Source organism: Dermochelys coriacea, chromosome 8, assembly GCF_009764565.3.
Source record: "Dermochelys coriacea isolate rDerCor1 chromosome 8, rDerCor1.pri.v4, whole genome shotgun sequence".
NCBI classification, from domain to species: Eukaryota; Metazoa; Chordata; order Testudines; family Dermochelyidae; genus Dermochelys; species Dermochelys coriacea.
This window is the reverse complement of record NC_050075.1, coordinates 9,302,646-9,317,723: the sequence shown is the minus strand read 5'-3', so window position 1 is coordinate 9,317,723 and position 15,078 is coordinate 9,302,646. Positions and strand designations below refer to the sequence as shown.

At 39.9% G+C, this 15,078-nt stretch overlaps 1 protein-coding gene across 3 annotated transcripts in view; it reads right to left on the bottom strand.

Annotated features, from left to right (window-relative positions):
* Positions 1-15,078, bottom strand: part of COL23A1 (collagen type XXIII alpha 1 chain) — a 349,789-nt gene that overhangs the window by 37,653 nt on the left and 297,058 nt on the right. For all 3 annotated transcript variants that reach the window (XM_043491161.1, XM_043491162.1, XM_043491163.1), the window contains 3 exons: positions 13,059-13,085; positions 9,518-9,544; positions 8,752-8,778 (listed from right to left, as the gene is read on the bottom strand). In XM_043491161.1, the coding sequence (XP_043347096.1) occupies positions 8,752-8,778; positions 9,518-9,544; positions 13,059-13,085 (81 nt within the window). The remainder of the gene's footprint in view (positions 1-8,751; positions 8,779-9,517; positions 9,545-13,058; positions 13,086-15,078) is intronic.

Sequence of the window (15,078 nt, the reverse complement as noted above, 5' to 3'; positions counted from 1 at the left end):
TATAACTTACAATGGCAATAAGGTGCTATTAGCTAATAAGGAAACATAATTCAGAAGGAAGCACAGCAAGCCAGAAGATGTAGATTCAACACATCTACCTTAAGGATTCGTCGGCTAAAGACATGCCGGTCATTAGAGAGAAATCCATGATTGAGGCGAGGAAAAACCATCTAGCCAGGTGAGTGAGACGTAGAGCATGAAAGATCAAGAAGTCAAGACAAAAGTTACAGAATGGGAGTGATTTTTAAAAGGTTCAGTTAATATTATCTTACAAAGTAACTTCACCAAGGAAGAAATGACACTGGAGGAAATAACCAAGAAAGAGAAGTAGTGACAGCTTTAAAGTCTTTGATTCAATTGGAGGCTTTGTAAGTAACAAACACACACATGAGAGTGAAGTCTTTTCATTAGCTTAATGCAGAAGAGGGAATTCAGAGCTGGCAGGGTACAGAAGAGGTTCCCATATGTCAGAGTTTCACTATACAATAAATACATTATTCCAACAAGACACAATGGAAGATATAGCCCATTGGAAGATACCCCCCGATCTCAAGATAGCAAATACATTATATTTCCTCAGTAGCCATAATGAATATTCATTGATTCCTCTGCCCCCAACCTACTAATAAATCTTACAAAGTTACTGAATGAAAAACAATTTATTGCTGCTTTTTTAAAGCTGGATATCTATCTATCTATCTATCTATCTATCTATCTATCTATCTATCTATCTATCTATCTATATCTAGATAGAGAAGTGCAAGAGACATTTAATTTCTGAAGAGACAAGGTGGGTGAGGTAATATCTTTTATTGGACTAACTTCTGTTGGTGAAAGAGGCAAGTTCTGATCTCCACAGAAGTTGGTCCAATAAAAGATATTACCTCATCCGCCTTCTCTCTCATATCCTGGGCCAAACAGAGCTAAACTAATGCTGCAAACAGTTCATTTCTTAAGAGCTCTCTTCCCCCACCCAATTCATGTGCATGAAACTTTAAGTCAAAATATTGTGAGCTGAATGTAGTTGAATATGACAGATTTGTGTTCTAACTTTCTATCTGAAATTTGAGTTCGGCGAGTGCAGATCACCTAGTTTTCCTTTCTTGAGAGAATAGCAAGGGATATTTTTCCAACTTCTGTCTCAACTACAAAAAGAAAAGGAGTACTTGTGGCACCTTAGAGACTAACAAATTTATTAGAGCATAAGCTTTCGTGAGCTACAGCATCCGATGAAGTGAGCTGTAGCTCACGAAAGCTTATGCTCTAATAAATTTGTTAGTCTCTAAGGTGCCACAAGTACTCCTTTTCTTTTTGCGAATACAGACTAATGGCTGCTACTCTGAAACCTGTCTCAACTACAGACTCTGGGAACATTTTTGTCAGCTTAACCATGCAGCCTGTTGCTAGCCAGTGTCTGTTTCTATAATTTCCCAAGGTACCAGAGGGATATAACACACATTATCAGTAACATCTTTCTTCAAGGGACACTGACAATGCTGAGGACAAGTGCTGAACACTTAACTGAAGGTGGAAGTACTCGGTTATTGGCAGCTGAGTGGGTATGAGACTGAGTTGCACAGTTCTTGACACCTTCATGACATGTCCAGATGATAACTCCTGTCTCCTAAACTGCTAAGCCAATATGACATCAATTAAGCTATCATCAACCAGGCTGTTACCTTCAGACCGGGAAGTGGCTTGTCATTTCTGGCAAAGCTTACAACTTTTCCTTTAACTTTGCCTTAACCTGACGTCCTCCAGTGACTCCCACTATGGTGTCTTTTGCCCTGCTGCTAAGAAGTCTATAACTTGGACCAGTCAGTAACGCATACATAAAAAGCATAACATTTTCTCCTTCCCAAGAACAAAGTCTTCCCAAGAACAATGTCACTCCGGCCACATGCAACAAATCTCTACTGGCCCAAACATTCCCAAATCCATCACTCACTTGAGTGTAAGTTACTTGTCTACACACCTGTATTGTCAGAGAAAATGAGATCATATGATATGGGACAATCAATAAATCTAGAGTGGATAAAACAGGGACTTGATTAGAGAGAATAACCATACTTTTGAGAAACAGAACTCCATATTTAAGTGGCGGGTAATAAATTCCCTGTGGTAACATCCTGTTCATCTCTCCCAATATAATGTTGGGATCCAACATGAGATGAATATCTACTGTTCATCTCTCTCAGTAAGTAAATGAAAGAAAAGTTCACAGCTAAAGTTATTGATCCTGAAAAGACTTATGCATATGAGTAGGCTACTAAGGATAGTTATTCACTCGTGTAAGCGTTTGCAAAATTGGCCACTCAGTTCTCAAAAATTAGCACATAATACCTGTATAAGGTAACTATGTGAGCAAGAGTTACATCCATTTATGCAATTTTTACTCCGGGTTCCAGACCAGGGCCCTGTGGACTGCAGCTGTCTACAGTGGCTCCTGTAATAGCTGCATAACAGCTACAACTTCCTGGGCTACTTCCCCATGGCCTCCTCCCAACACCTTCTTTATTCTCACCACAGGACCTTCCTCCCGATGTCTGATAATGCTTGTACTTTTCGGTCTTCCAGTAGTACGCCTTCTCACTCTCAGCTTCTTGCACCTCTTGCTCCCAGCTCCTCGCACGCACACCACAAACTGAGGTGAGCTCCTTTTTAAACCCAGATGCCCTGATTAGCCTGCCTGTCTTAACTGATTCTGGCAGCTTCTTGATTGGCTGCAGGTGTTCTAATCAGCCTGTCTGTATTAATTGTTTCCAGAAAATTCCTGATTGTTCTGGAACCTTCCCTGTTACCTTACCCAGGGAAAAGGAACCTACTTAACCTGGGGCTAATATATCTGCCTTCTATCTGACACTGTAGCCATCTAGCCCGACCCTGTCACAATAGTGATACTATTTTTGTATTAAGCTTTGCGTTAAATAGGCTCTTTTCCCCACCATGCTATTTTACAGATCAGGCTCTTATTGGATACATTACCAGTTATTTATCCTTTTGGATTATTACCACCAATTATTTATTCTATCTGATTCTTTATTCTTTTTGATTATCATCGCACAGAGTTGTGATAGTTCCTCTATCAGCTAGGAAACAACTTTAGGAAATAAAGCAACCACTGAGACAGTAGAGATAATACAAACTAAGTTATGGAAACAGAACTACTCTAGGCCAGATGGTATCAAAGGACAGTATGTTTTAGGGACAGGAACAGAGATGCTGCACAGTGAGTAAGTGCCTTAGAAAATCAGACACATCTGATTTATTTGTGAACCACAAACTTTTAGTTCCAGAATCTGATTGCTTAACTGTGCTGCCGAGGCCCCAGAGCCAGGTATTTCCCAGGGACACAATACATTGAGAAATTGGGGCACAAACATATTTCATAAATTGGACACTTCTGAATGCACATCGTTTTTACGTGTAATTGACAACATCTGTGAATTGCTTTCAGCCTATTTTTAGTTACACAATACAAATGCTGCACAATCACTCAGGAAGTTTTGTATTTAACCCACCACCATGACACTCTAGAAAAAAGCAGAGCAGCTCATTGTAGCGTCAGTCCTTGTCAGTCATTAGACTCCTTTGTGTTTCTCTCTTGACAGACAGGATCTCATTTTTTGTTGTCTGTTTGTTTGTGTTTTGGCCCTTTTTTAATCTAGCAGAAAAAGGCATAATGAGATCCAATGATTACAAGCTGAAGCTAGACAAATTCAGACTAGCCAGAAGGTGCAATTTTTAACACTGCAGGAGACTAACCACTGGAACAAGTTACCCAGGTTTGTAGTGGATTCTCCATCACTTGCAGACTTTAACACAAGACTGGATATCTTTCTTCAATGTACACTATAGTGCAAAGAGAAGCTATGGGCTGGATACCAACGTTACTAAGTAAGGTTCTCCAGCCTGTGTTCTGTAGGTGGTCAGATAATGGTCATAGTAGTCCCTTCTGGCCTTAATAACAATCTCTTCTGTAGTTCACATAGGCCCTGATTTTGCATTGTAATCTATGCAGGCCATTATGGGTCTCTATTTGGACAGATTGGTGTTTCTGTTCAGAGCCACAAAGCGTTCTCAATCTGGAATCAGGGTCAAAGGGTAGAAACCACATCCAGCACAAGGCTCACATCCCACTTAGACCAGATTTTGAGGACTTGGATGGGAATTTAAATGGTGCCTAAGCCTGGTGCTGACCCTCTGCGCAGGGGATGGCAGGTTAAACATTTCAAAAGGACCTATGTAACTGAGGAGCCTAAATCTCTATATAAAAGTCAATGAAACTTTGACTTGGGCACTTAGGATCCACTTTTGAAAAATAAGTCTTAATGTCCCAATTGATTTAGGACCCTTTGAAAATTTTACCCTGAATTGTCAGTTTACCTCAGTCACTGTGACACCAGGTATGTTTATAATGTTTATAATGACATCCAACCTTAGGAGCCTGATTCTGCTGAGTGCCGAGTGCCACAGCACCTTGTCAGAAGAAGCCCTAAATTTTTTAGCTCCGATTCAGAACTTTCAGTAAACATTTAATAAGCAATTATGTCTGCACGATGTCACAAAGCATAATATTCCTCATGAGGATGAGAAAAAACACAAAGATCATTCCTACGTCTCTTTCTCATGAGACCAGTAAGTGTATTCCTGGTAACCTGGTCTCACCTCTGAGTTATACAGGAGGAGTTTATATAATTTTTAAAGCTGTCAAGCAATTAAAAATATTAATCGTGATTAAATCACACTGTTCAACAATAGTAGAATACCATTTATTTAAATATTTTTGGGTGTTTTCTACATTTTCAAATATATTGATTTCAATTACAACACAGAATACAAAGTGTACAATGCTCACTTTATATTTACTTTTGATTCGAAGTATTTGCACTGTAAAAACCAAAAGAAATAGTATTTTTCAGTTCACCTAATACAAGTACTGTAGTGCAATCTCTTTATCATGAAAGTTGAATTTACCAATGTAGAATTATGTACCAAAAAACCTGCATTCAAAAATAAAACAAAGTCAAATTTGAGAGCCTGCAAGTCCACTCAGTCCTACTTTTCATTCAGCCAATTGGTCAGACAAACAAATTTGTTTACATTTGCAGGAGATAATGCTGCACGCTTCTTGTTTATAATGTCACCTGAAAGTGAAAACAGGCATTCTCATGGCCCTGTTGTAGCCGTGTTGCAAGATATATATGTGCCAGATGCGAGAAAGATTCATATGTCCCTTCATGCTTCAACCACCATTCCAGGGGACATGCATCCATGCTAATGAAGAGTTCTGCTTGATAAGAATCTAAAGCAGTGCGGATCGACGCATGTTCATTTTCATTATCTGAGTCAGATGCCACCTGCAGAAGGTTGATTTTCTTTTTTGATGGTTCGGGTTCTGTAGTTTCTGCATCAGAGTGTTGCTCTTTTAAGACATCTGAAACCATGCTCCACACCTCATCCCTTTCAGATTTTGGAAGGCACTTCAGATTCTTAAACCTTGGATTGAGTGCTGTAGCTATCTTTAGAAATCTCACATTGGTACCTTCTTTGCATTTTGTCAAAGCTGCAGTGAAAATGTTCTTAAAATGAACACGTGCTGGGTCATCATCCAAGACTGCTAGAACATGAAATATATGGCAGAATGTGGGTAAAACAGAGCAGGAGACGTATAATTCTCCCCCAAGGAGTTTAGTCACAAATTTAATTAACACATTATTTTTTTAACGAGTGTCATCAGCATGGAAGCATGTCCTCTGGAATGGTGGCCGAAGCATGAAGGGGCATACAAATGTTTAGCATATCTGGCACATAAATATCTTGCAATGCCTGTTCTCGCTTTCCGGTGACATTGTAAATAAGAAGAGGGCAGCACTATCTCCTGTAAATGTAATCAAACTTGTTTGTCTTAGTGATTGGCTAAACAAGAAGTAGGATTGAGTTGTAGGCTCTGAAGTTTTACGTTGTTTTGTTTTTGAGTACAGTTATATAAAAAAAAAATCTACATTTGTAAATTGCACTTTCACAACAAAGGGATTGCAGTACAGTATTTGTATGAGGTGAATTGAAAAATTGAATTGAAAAATACTATTTTCTTTTGTTTATCATTTTTACAGTGCAAATATTTGTAATCAAAAATAATATATACTGATTTCAATTACAACACAGAATTTAATATAATATATATGAAAATGTAGAAAAACATAGAATCATAGAATATTAGGGTTGGAAGAGACCTCAGGAGGTCATCTAGTCCAATCCCCTGCTCAAAACAGGACCGTCACCAACTAAATCATCCCAGCCAGGGCTTCGTCAAGCCAGGCCTTAAAAAGCTCGAAGCATGGAGACCCAAAACATTTAATAAATTTTAAATTGGTATCCTATTTTTTAACAGTGTAATTAGAACTGTGATTAATCGTGATTAATTGTTTTAATCGCAATTAATTTTTTTGAGTCAATTGCGTGGGTTAAAGGTGATTAATTGACAGCCTTAATAATTTTGTTTGTAAATAAAGAAAAAAGATAATTCTTCACCCCAAAGATGCTGAAAGACCCTATCACAAAATACCACAATCCACCACTGCATGGTGACAAGATCCAACAAAGCTTTAAACCCTCTTCTTAAAGTGCACCCAGAATTAGACTTAATTCTAATAGTCTGCTGGCTCAGTTTAACAGGGGCTCTGTTCTCCCCATCAGACACACACCCAAAACACTTCTCCTGCAGAACACAGTTCATTGCAGCAAGTTCCCAAGAATAAGCTTGTGAGGAAGCAACAGGGAACTCTGCAGATCAACCATCAATTTCCCTGGAAACTGTTGTGCTAGACAGACACTGATAGCGTATCCTCACAAGATACTTCCCACAGACAGTGCTGTGCAGTAACAGAGTAATTACCACACAAGTGTTCCTTTAATTGGGTAATATGGAAAAGCCAATTGGCTGGTATAAAATTCTCTCCCCTTTTCAGGCTGAAGGGGTTCCAAGGGTCCCTTCGCTTTATCCATTCTTCTCTCCTTCATGTCCCTGCATTGTGATTGCTGCTCATTCCTCTGGGGGATGGAACCGCTCCCTCTGGATGCCTAATTCCAATACAGCAGAGAGGTGACAGTACAGACTTCCTGCTGAGCACACTGATCCCAGCAACTGCTAATCAAAGTTCACATCTAAATCTCAAGGGCCTAACACCGTATTCTGCTGGGTATCTGGGTAGCCCTCATTTTGTTGCAATTTTTTTCAAGGCCTTTGCATCTTTGATTGTGATCTGACGATCAGTGGGAATTTGTTTCTCAGCTCCCCATGAGCAGACTGTGACCAGCTCACATGCTGTCTAACTAGCAGTAATTAATAGTCTTCGTTAAAATGACAATATTAACTATGTGGTACAATTAGAGCAGTGTGGGATATTCTGAGACTCCACAGATGGAGAGTCTGGAGGAAGCTTGGGGTCCTGGATCTTCTGAAAGTGACAGTACCGCTAACAACAACCTCTTCCAGCCTCAAAGGAAAGCCGCCAGAATGTAAGAGACACTCAGTCTGAACACAGCTGTGCAAAGGAGAATGTTGTATATTTAATAATCAGGAAGGACCCATATGGGTTTCCTTAGCAAAATGCCTACCCTGCATTTAAACACAAAAAGAAGATTCCAAGAAACCACACATCAAAGCAGCAGACGAGCCATCTTCCAACAGCCAACTCCTAGGTTACTCTCTCTGCGTCAGCCTCTAGGTTTAGAGAGGTGCATGCTAATTTAACAACGTTGAGCGTTCCCAGGCACTTCCAGCAGACATAAGAACTCCAGCTCAGCCTGTGTTTATACACTGCAGGCTAATTAAACTTTTACTCATTTGAGTAAAACATAGTACTGTAGAAAGCACGTCTGATGGCACCCACACCATATCATGTCTTATTTCTTGACATGTTGAGCCTTCACTTACCATACCTGTAACCAGCGGCTCTAGCTAGAGGATTGGTCCCATATTTTAAATTATTTTTACTTCACAGGTTAGAAACAATATGCATTAGTGTCATTCCCACAACAGGTCATTAATTTCCATACGTTATGGCAGAAACTATTCTCTCTCCTCACTTGGGTTGGTTACTTTTATGCTCAATTAGAAGCAGCCCAGAGCAATTACGAGTGAGTGAGAATAGATCGTGAAAAGAATACACAAGAAGAGAAACTGAGAGGAGAGAAGATGAAATAAACTTATAACACCAATAACCCTACTGGTACCTCATACTCCCACATGTGTCTGTTATATCTACTTGCTGTCTATCATCATGTACTTGCATTGTAAAGTCATTAGGGCAGGAACAGTGTCTTTTTCACTATTCATATGGGTACAGTGTCTAGCACAGAGGGGGGCTCTGATTCCTGACTGACAACTCTAGGTATGATCACAATACAAAGAACAATAATTATCTCAAATGAAACATGGAAGCTGCCAGTATTTCTTTGTTTTCCTTTCTCAAAGAAAAGATGACCTAGTAATGGGAAACCAATACAAAAGTGACCTGGTCTCATAGGACTAAAGATTCTTAACTAAAGTTTTCATGTCTCCAGACCATAATTATCTGGGGAAGAAAAATGATGCCCAAGAATCAATACTGATGGCAGAATACATTTTCTAAACCTTCACTGCATTACAGTTTGCACTGACAAATATTACACATAGATTTGCTTTCCTTTATCATAGTGGGGTTTGGCTGTGTTTTAGAAAAATAAGTGAGTGCTATTGGTACTTACCCTTGGGCCGATGTCCCCTTGTTCACCCTACATGTGACACAAAACAGCAAGGGACAGTAATTAGAGTTCACATCTCAGACATGCAAGACAGAGTGGGAGGCAGTAGACTGTGGAATCGTACCCCAAGGGAAATGGCAAGAGCCCCATAGCTTAACTCATTCAAAACCAGGCCGGATACGGCCTTGAGACAATGTGACAGGGAACAATTTTGCATTGGCAGGAGATGAGCAGAAACTCCAGGTATTTTCCATTTCTAAGGCTCCCACAGCCACCGCCTGTAACCTACATGGAAAAATGGTGCCTGGGCTAAGATAGTTTATTGTAACAACTTTTCTAAATCTCAGTGGGAGAGATAGAGCATAACATAGAAATAGGAGAGCACAGCCACTAAGCTATCTGTGCTGCTGGAGAAAAGGATGGCACGTGGATGTCTCAAGTTGTATGGGGATCACCAGGAACCTTATCGCTTGGAAGAGTTAGCATCTGCTAATTCTTTCCCCTGCTGAAGAGATTGTGACACTATTTCTACCCTGTCATTTCAGAGCATTTCCTGCTGTAACTTTTTCCCTTCCATGGGTTTTGCCAAGGTAAAGGGAGAATTTAGCCTTATAGCTCCATGCTCCACTATGAAACAATTAGAAGACAGGACTCTACCATATTAGGGTATTCTTAACTAAAAAAATCCCAGTGCCCAGGAAACAGTAAGTATTTCCTAATGCAGTGTAGAGGGTTTTTAAAGATGCATTTTGATGAGTTTAGTCTTTACCTTTTCCCCCTTTGGTCCTGGAGGTCCCTGTAAATATAAGTGAGAGCAGAATAAAAAAGCTGCCTATATAATTAGCACACACATCTTTGTTCCATGTCTTGACTTGAAAGAAGAAGATTCTTTGTTTCACAGTTTGATTCCCATTCAACTCTATTTCTTTTTTTATTAAGCTACATGTTCTTCTACATAAAAGTTGTATGTCTAACGAAGCACCAATAAGATCACCCATTCTGTTTCCCTCTCATCAGCAGGAAACCCCCAGACTAAAAGAACAGAAAAAGCATTTTTAATCTGCATCTCAAGGACGCATGATATTGATATCTACTATAAACAAGACATTGCTTGAGCTATTAAATCATTTCTAGAAACACATGCTCAGTACATCATTACATGTGTTAGTCCCAATTATACAACTGTTCGAAACATATAAGGAGGGCAGGCTGCTTTCTTTGACCTATTTGCTGTTCCCTCAAAATAGCTCTGTCTGAGATAGGCAGGAAGAGGGAGTTAGAGCCCCAAAGAGCCATGAAAAATGCTCTGATGTATGTTTCACTCAAGGTTTAAGGCAAAAGAAGAATTTCATTTCCATTCAGCACAGTGAATGGCACGAGCATTAGCTAAAGCAAGATCTCATGTGCCACAAGGTAGAGAGGAGACAGTAGGTCAAAAGGGAGGCACAATAGCAGAAGCATTCGCCTATTTGCATGGCAGCCCATTCGCTGCAAGTCTGGCCTCAGGCAATAGTGTTGGCCCCTTACTTTCAAGGGCATTCCATGGACAAGCTCAAGAGCAGCCTGGTCTGACCATCAGCATCAACACATGCACAGAGAGGAGAATGGGTCCTGTAGTGCATGTTGTATGTATTTTTGGTTTCTGTTCCTTCTTTTAATTTCTGGGTCTTCTTTTGCCTTAGGGCTTTGCTAATTTAAGGCCGATCCCATTGGACAGCAGAATGCCCAGCATGTTGCACAACCCGGGCCCCCAGTTTCTTGGGTTTAGATTATTTATTTAAAACATCACATTTGCCTTTTCTCTATTCCCATGTGTTCTCTGTAGGGATGGGCAAAAGCCAGAGGGGGTTGGCTCTGCAAAACTAATTCAAGCTATTCACATCCAGTAACCATTCTCACCCTTCCTACTGCCACCAAAGTGTAAGGTGAGTTCAGAGTATGTAAAATGGTTCCAGTCTAAGTCTATTGCTATGGTTTTTTTGTTTTTTTTATTTTTTATATTTTAAACATTTATTGAAATTAAAAGCATTAGTGATAGAGAAATTAACATGATTTGGAAAAAGAAAAATCAGATTCACTTGTTCTCCTTTTAGTCCAAGCAAACCCTGTAATTTCAATTTAATTTTTTAAAGAAAAAAAATAACCATCAAATGTTTCTCGTGGGGGAAAAAACTGAGGACAACAAGTATGGGACATGAGCTCCAATTCTGCAGGAGAGTCCATGCTGATGGATTCAAAGAGTCTCATTGCAGGGGATGTAGGGATCTGCCTCTGGAGCCTGTTGCAAGATTGGGTTATAGCCTATATTTGCTCTACACATGGACATCCTACTTACAGATATGCATAGATTTTAAGGCCAGAAGCAGCCATTACAATGATCTAGCCTGACATCCGGCCTCTCTATATTCCAGTGGATGTTTACTATGTGGACCAAAGGAATTATTGGGCTGTACAAAAGTAGATCACACTATAATACATGTGGGTTTCATGCCCCTCTCCTCACTCAGAGTCCTATCCTGCAAACATTCAATTCCATGTGTATGCTGACAACAGAGGAGCCCAGGGAAATCTATTCAAAGTTCTTGGCTGAAATTTCCATGGAGCCAAAGGAAGTTAGGCATTTAGGGCCAGATTTGTAAAGGTATTAAGGTGCCGACTGGGATTTTCAAAATCAGCTAAATCCCATGGAAATCAATGGAATTTAGGTGCCCAGATGCTTTTGACAATCCCACTAAGCACCTACCTGCAGCTTTTGGCACCTAGCTACCTTTAAAATCTGTCCCTTAAGTCTCTTCAGCCCCTTTGAAAATCCCATCCTGTGTGTCCTGAAAACGGGGCTGGAAAACACACGAGACCTGCCTCTTTCACAAAACTTCTACTATTTTTTTCTTTCCAGGTAGGCCAAAAAATACTGAGAACAGCACAGAAAATTAATTTTGTGTGTATATATATATATAAAAACATATACCAACTTTTTCAAAACCTCCAAAAAAGTTCAATTCTGGATTGGTTTGAATTGTGGGCAAAGAGACTCTCGTACTGGTCTAATTGGTTGGTCCACCCCCAATTGTTTTCTACTAGTAGTCTTTTTTTTTTTAATGTAGCAACAGAAATATTATATAACAGAAATATAACATATTTGCAGCTATAATGAAACATTCGCAAAGTGGCTAATGACTTTGCATGAATGAAATTAGCCTCTACTAGCTTTCTCAATACAGTCACTTAATGATTTGTAGCTTAAAAAGATTTCAAATGCGGCCCTCTAGTGATCGTGGAAGAAAACGCAGTTTGAAAACAAAATACACACAAGTGATGGTTCTTAAATATCCTTTCTGAAAAAAATCATAACTGACCAATGTTCAGTTAGTATGTTATCAAAAGGCTCTGATTTTGTAAAGACAATAAGGAGACATGTACCTGGATTTCCAATAGGCTTCCAAGCAAAAGAAAGAAGTCAAGAAAATATTGCGTAAAAATGGATTCCAGACTGTGCCCCATCCCAATAATTCACAAAATGCTACTTCAATAATCATGCACCCTGAGACCAGCTCCAAACCACTCTGGAGAAATGTACATCCCTACTCAGCAGTGTGTGTGCATTCAGAGAGACTGGTCACTTTTGCAATTTAAATAATTTATTGACACGTTTTACTCTCATTAGCACCCAGCTAAGAGTGTACACTTGATTTTGTTCCCTCCAATGCATCAGTGGAGTTGTTTTTTAAGTTCCAGTTACAGGTACAATCTGTGCAAATGCATGGAAAGCAATGGGGTTCATCAGATGTTACTGAGGGCATAATTTGTTTTACTAGAGGAAAGAATCCAACTTTGCTTCCCAACCAATCCCTAGTTGAGTTTATAGGGCTGGCACTTAGAAAGGTACATCTTTTTATTTGTAAACTCAGCACATTGTATATATAAATTACAGAGAGTCAAAAACCACAGAATTCCAGAATGACAGCATTACGTTACAGTCACCTTTCAGAGAAAAAGCTCACACAGGCCCCGATTCTGTACAGACTTATAAAAGTGCTGAATTTTATACACTGTGATTGGTCCCACTGAAGTCATTGGGGTTTCACCCGAGTGCTGCAATTTGCCCAGATTCAGGATCAGGGCCTAAACTGGTAAATCCTGAAGTCAGTCTGTGTTACAAAGCACAGAGTGACCTTGCTGTGCTGCACCGCACCTTGTAATAATCATACCGCAGAGCGCCATTATTACAATATTTGGCTCTGCATGTGTGTGTCTCATGGAGTAACTAGAAATAAATAAATAGTACATTTGACACTTAACGCACTACTTACTGGCTTGCCATCCAAACCAAGGGGCCCCTGAAAAGGGAAGCAAAGATACCAGATTACAAAAGGAGATTAATTTGTGAATGCAGCTATTTCAGTCATGCTCAAAAAGAGGCTCTAGATTAGATCTAGTGCATTGTTAAGGATATTAATAGACCTTATCACTTTTTCAAGATTCAATAATATTTCTCAAGAGAACAATAAAATAAGGGAGGTCAAGTAATATATAACAGAGAGTATGAAAGGGTGTGAAAAGAAACAAAGGCATGGTGGGAAGAATAAGATGATTCCCTTCAGGCATGGTGCTTAGATCTGTCAGGGATTTTTAAAGCACCTAGCAGAGCAGCACAGAATCCAGGATAGATCCCACATGTGACTCAACTTCAGAACTGGACCTTTATTTTTTAAAACAATGGGAACAAGAATTTATCATTTGCCCAGATTCTATGGGCCACCTATTGCCCTGCATCATTTCCACTGACAGCAACAGGAGTTCCGCTGTGCACAGAGACACATGTAGCATGGTACTTTAGGCCCCAACACTGCACACACATACACAGATGCTCAGCTTCGCTCACCAGAGTAGTCGCATAAAGTCAGATGCATTAACAAGTGCTTGCAGGATTGGGGCCTTAGCAATCTTAACTATTCTTCAAATCTATCCTTCTAGGATTCCCAAAGGAAATGCACAGTAAGTAACCCGAGTAAAGGTTGATTTATTATTTACAATCACTTCATCCCTTATATGGCTTTTAAATGTCATTAAACATATTAGGTCAAATTGTGTCTGGCCCTTGACTGAGTGTACATGAGAAGGGGAATCCTGAGCACCAGGCTACTGCTGTGGTCTAGGAGAACCTGTGCAAAGACACTGACTTTAGTCCTACTACTCCTCAATCAGAGCAGTTGAATAGTGGCAGTAAATCTCTGGAAAGAAAGTGCTGTTACCAGCTGGTCTCCTTGCCACCCAGATAACTTCATATCCTAGTCACCTACTCGAGGACAGGCCCGACAAAGAGAATAACAGAAAGCCACTAGCCATCACCTTCAGCCCCCAATTAAAACCCTTCCAGTGCATCATCAAAGATCTACAACCTATCCTGAAAGATGATCCCTCACTCTCGTAGATCTTGGGAGACAGACCAGTCCTCGCTCAGAGACAGCCCCCCAACCTGAAGCAAATACTCACCAGCAACCACACAACAAAAACACTAACCCAGGAACCTATCCTTGCAACAAAGCCCGATGCCAACTCTGTCCACATATCTATTGCATCCGATGAAGTGAGCTGTAGCTCACGAAAGCTTATGCTCAAATAAATTTGTTAGTCTCTAAGGTGCCACAAGTACTCCTTTTCTTTTTGTGGATACAGACTAACTAGGCTGCTACTCTGAAACATATCTATTCAAGTGACACCATCATAGGACCTAATCACATTAGCCACACCATCAGGGGCTCGTTCGCCTGCACATCTACCAATGTGATATATGCCATCATGTACCAGCAATGCCCCTCTGCCATGTACATTGGCCAAACCAAACTCTACGCAAAAGAATAAATGGACACAAAGCTGACATCAGGAATCATAAAATTCCAAAACCAGTAGGAGAACACTTCAACCTCTCTAATGACTCAGCCACAGACTTAAAGGTGGCAATTTTGCAACAGAAAAGCTTCAGAAACAGACTCCAACGAGAAGCTGCTGAACTTGAATTAATATGCAAACTAGATACCATTAACTTAGGTTTGAACAGAGACTGGGAATGGCTCAGTCATTACACTAATTGAATCTATTTCCCCATGTTAAGTATCCTCACACCTTCATGTCAACTGTCCGAAATGGGCTATTTTGATTATCACTTCAAAAGTTTTTTTCCCCTGCTGATAATAGCTCCTCTTAATTAATTAGCCTCTTACAGTTAATATGGGTACTTCCACCTTTTCATGTTCTCCGTATCTATAAATATCTTCTTACTGTATGTTTCATTCTATGCATCTGATGAAGTGGGCTGTAGGCCACGAAAGC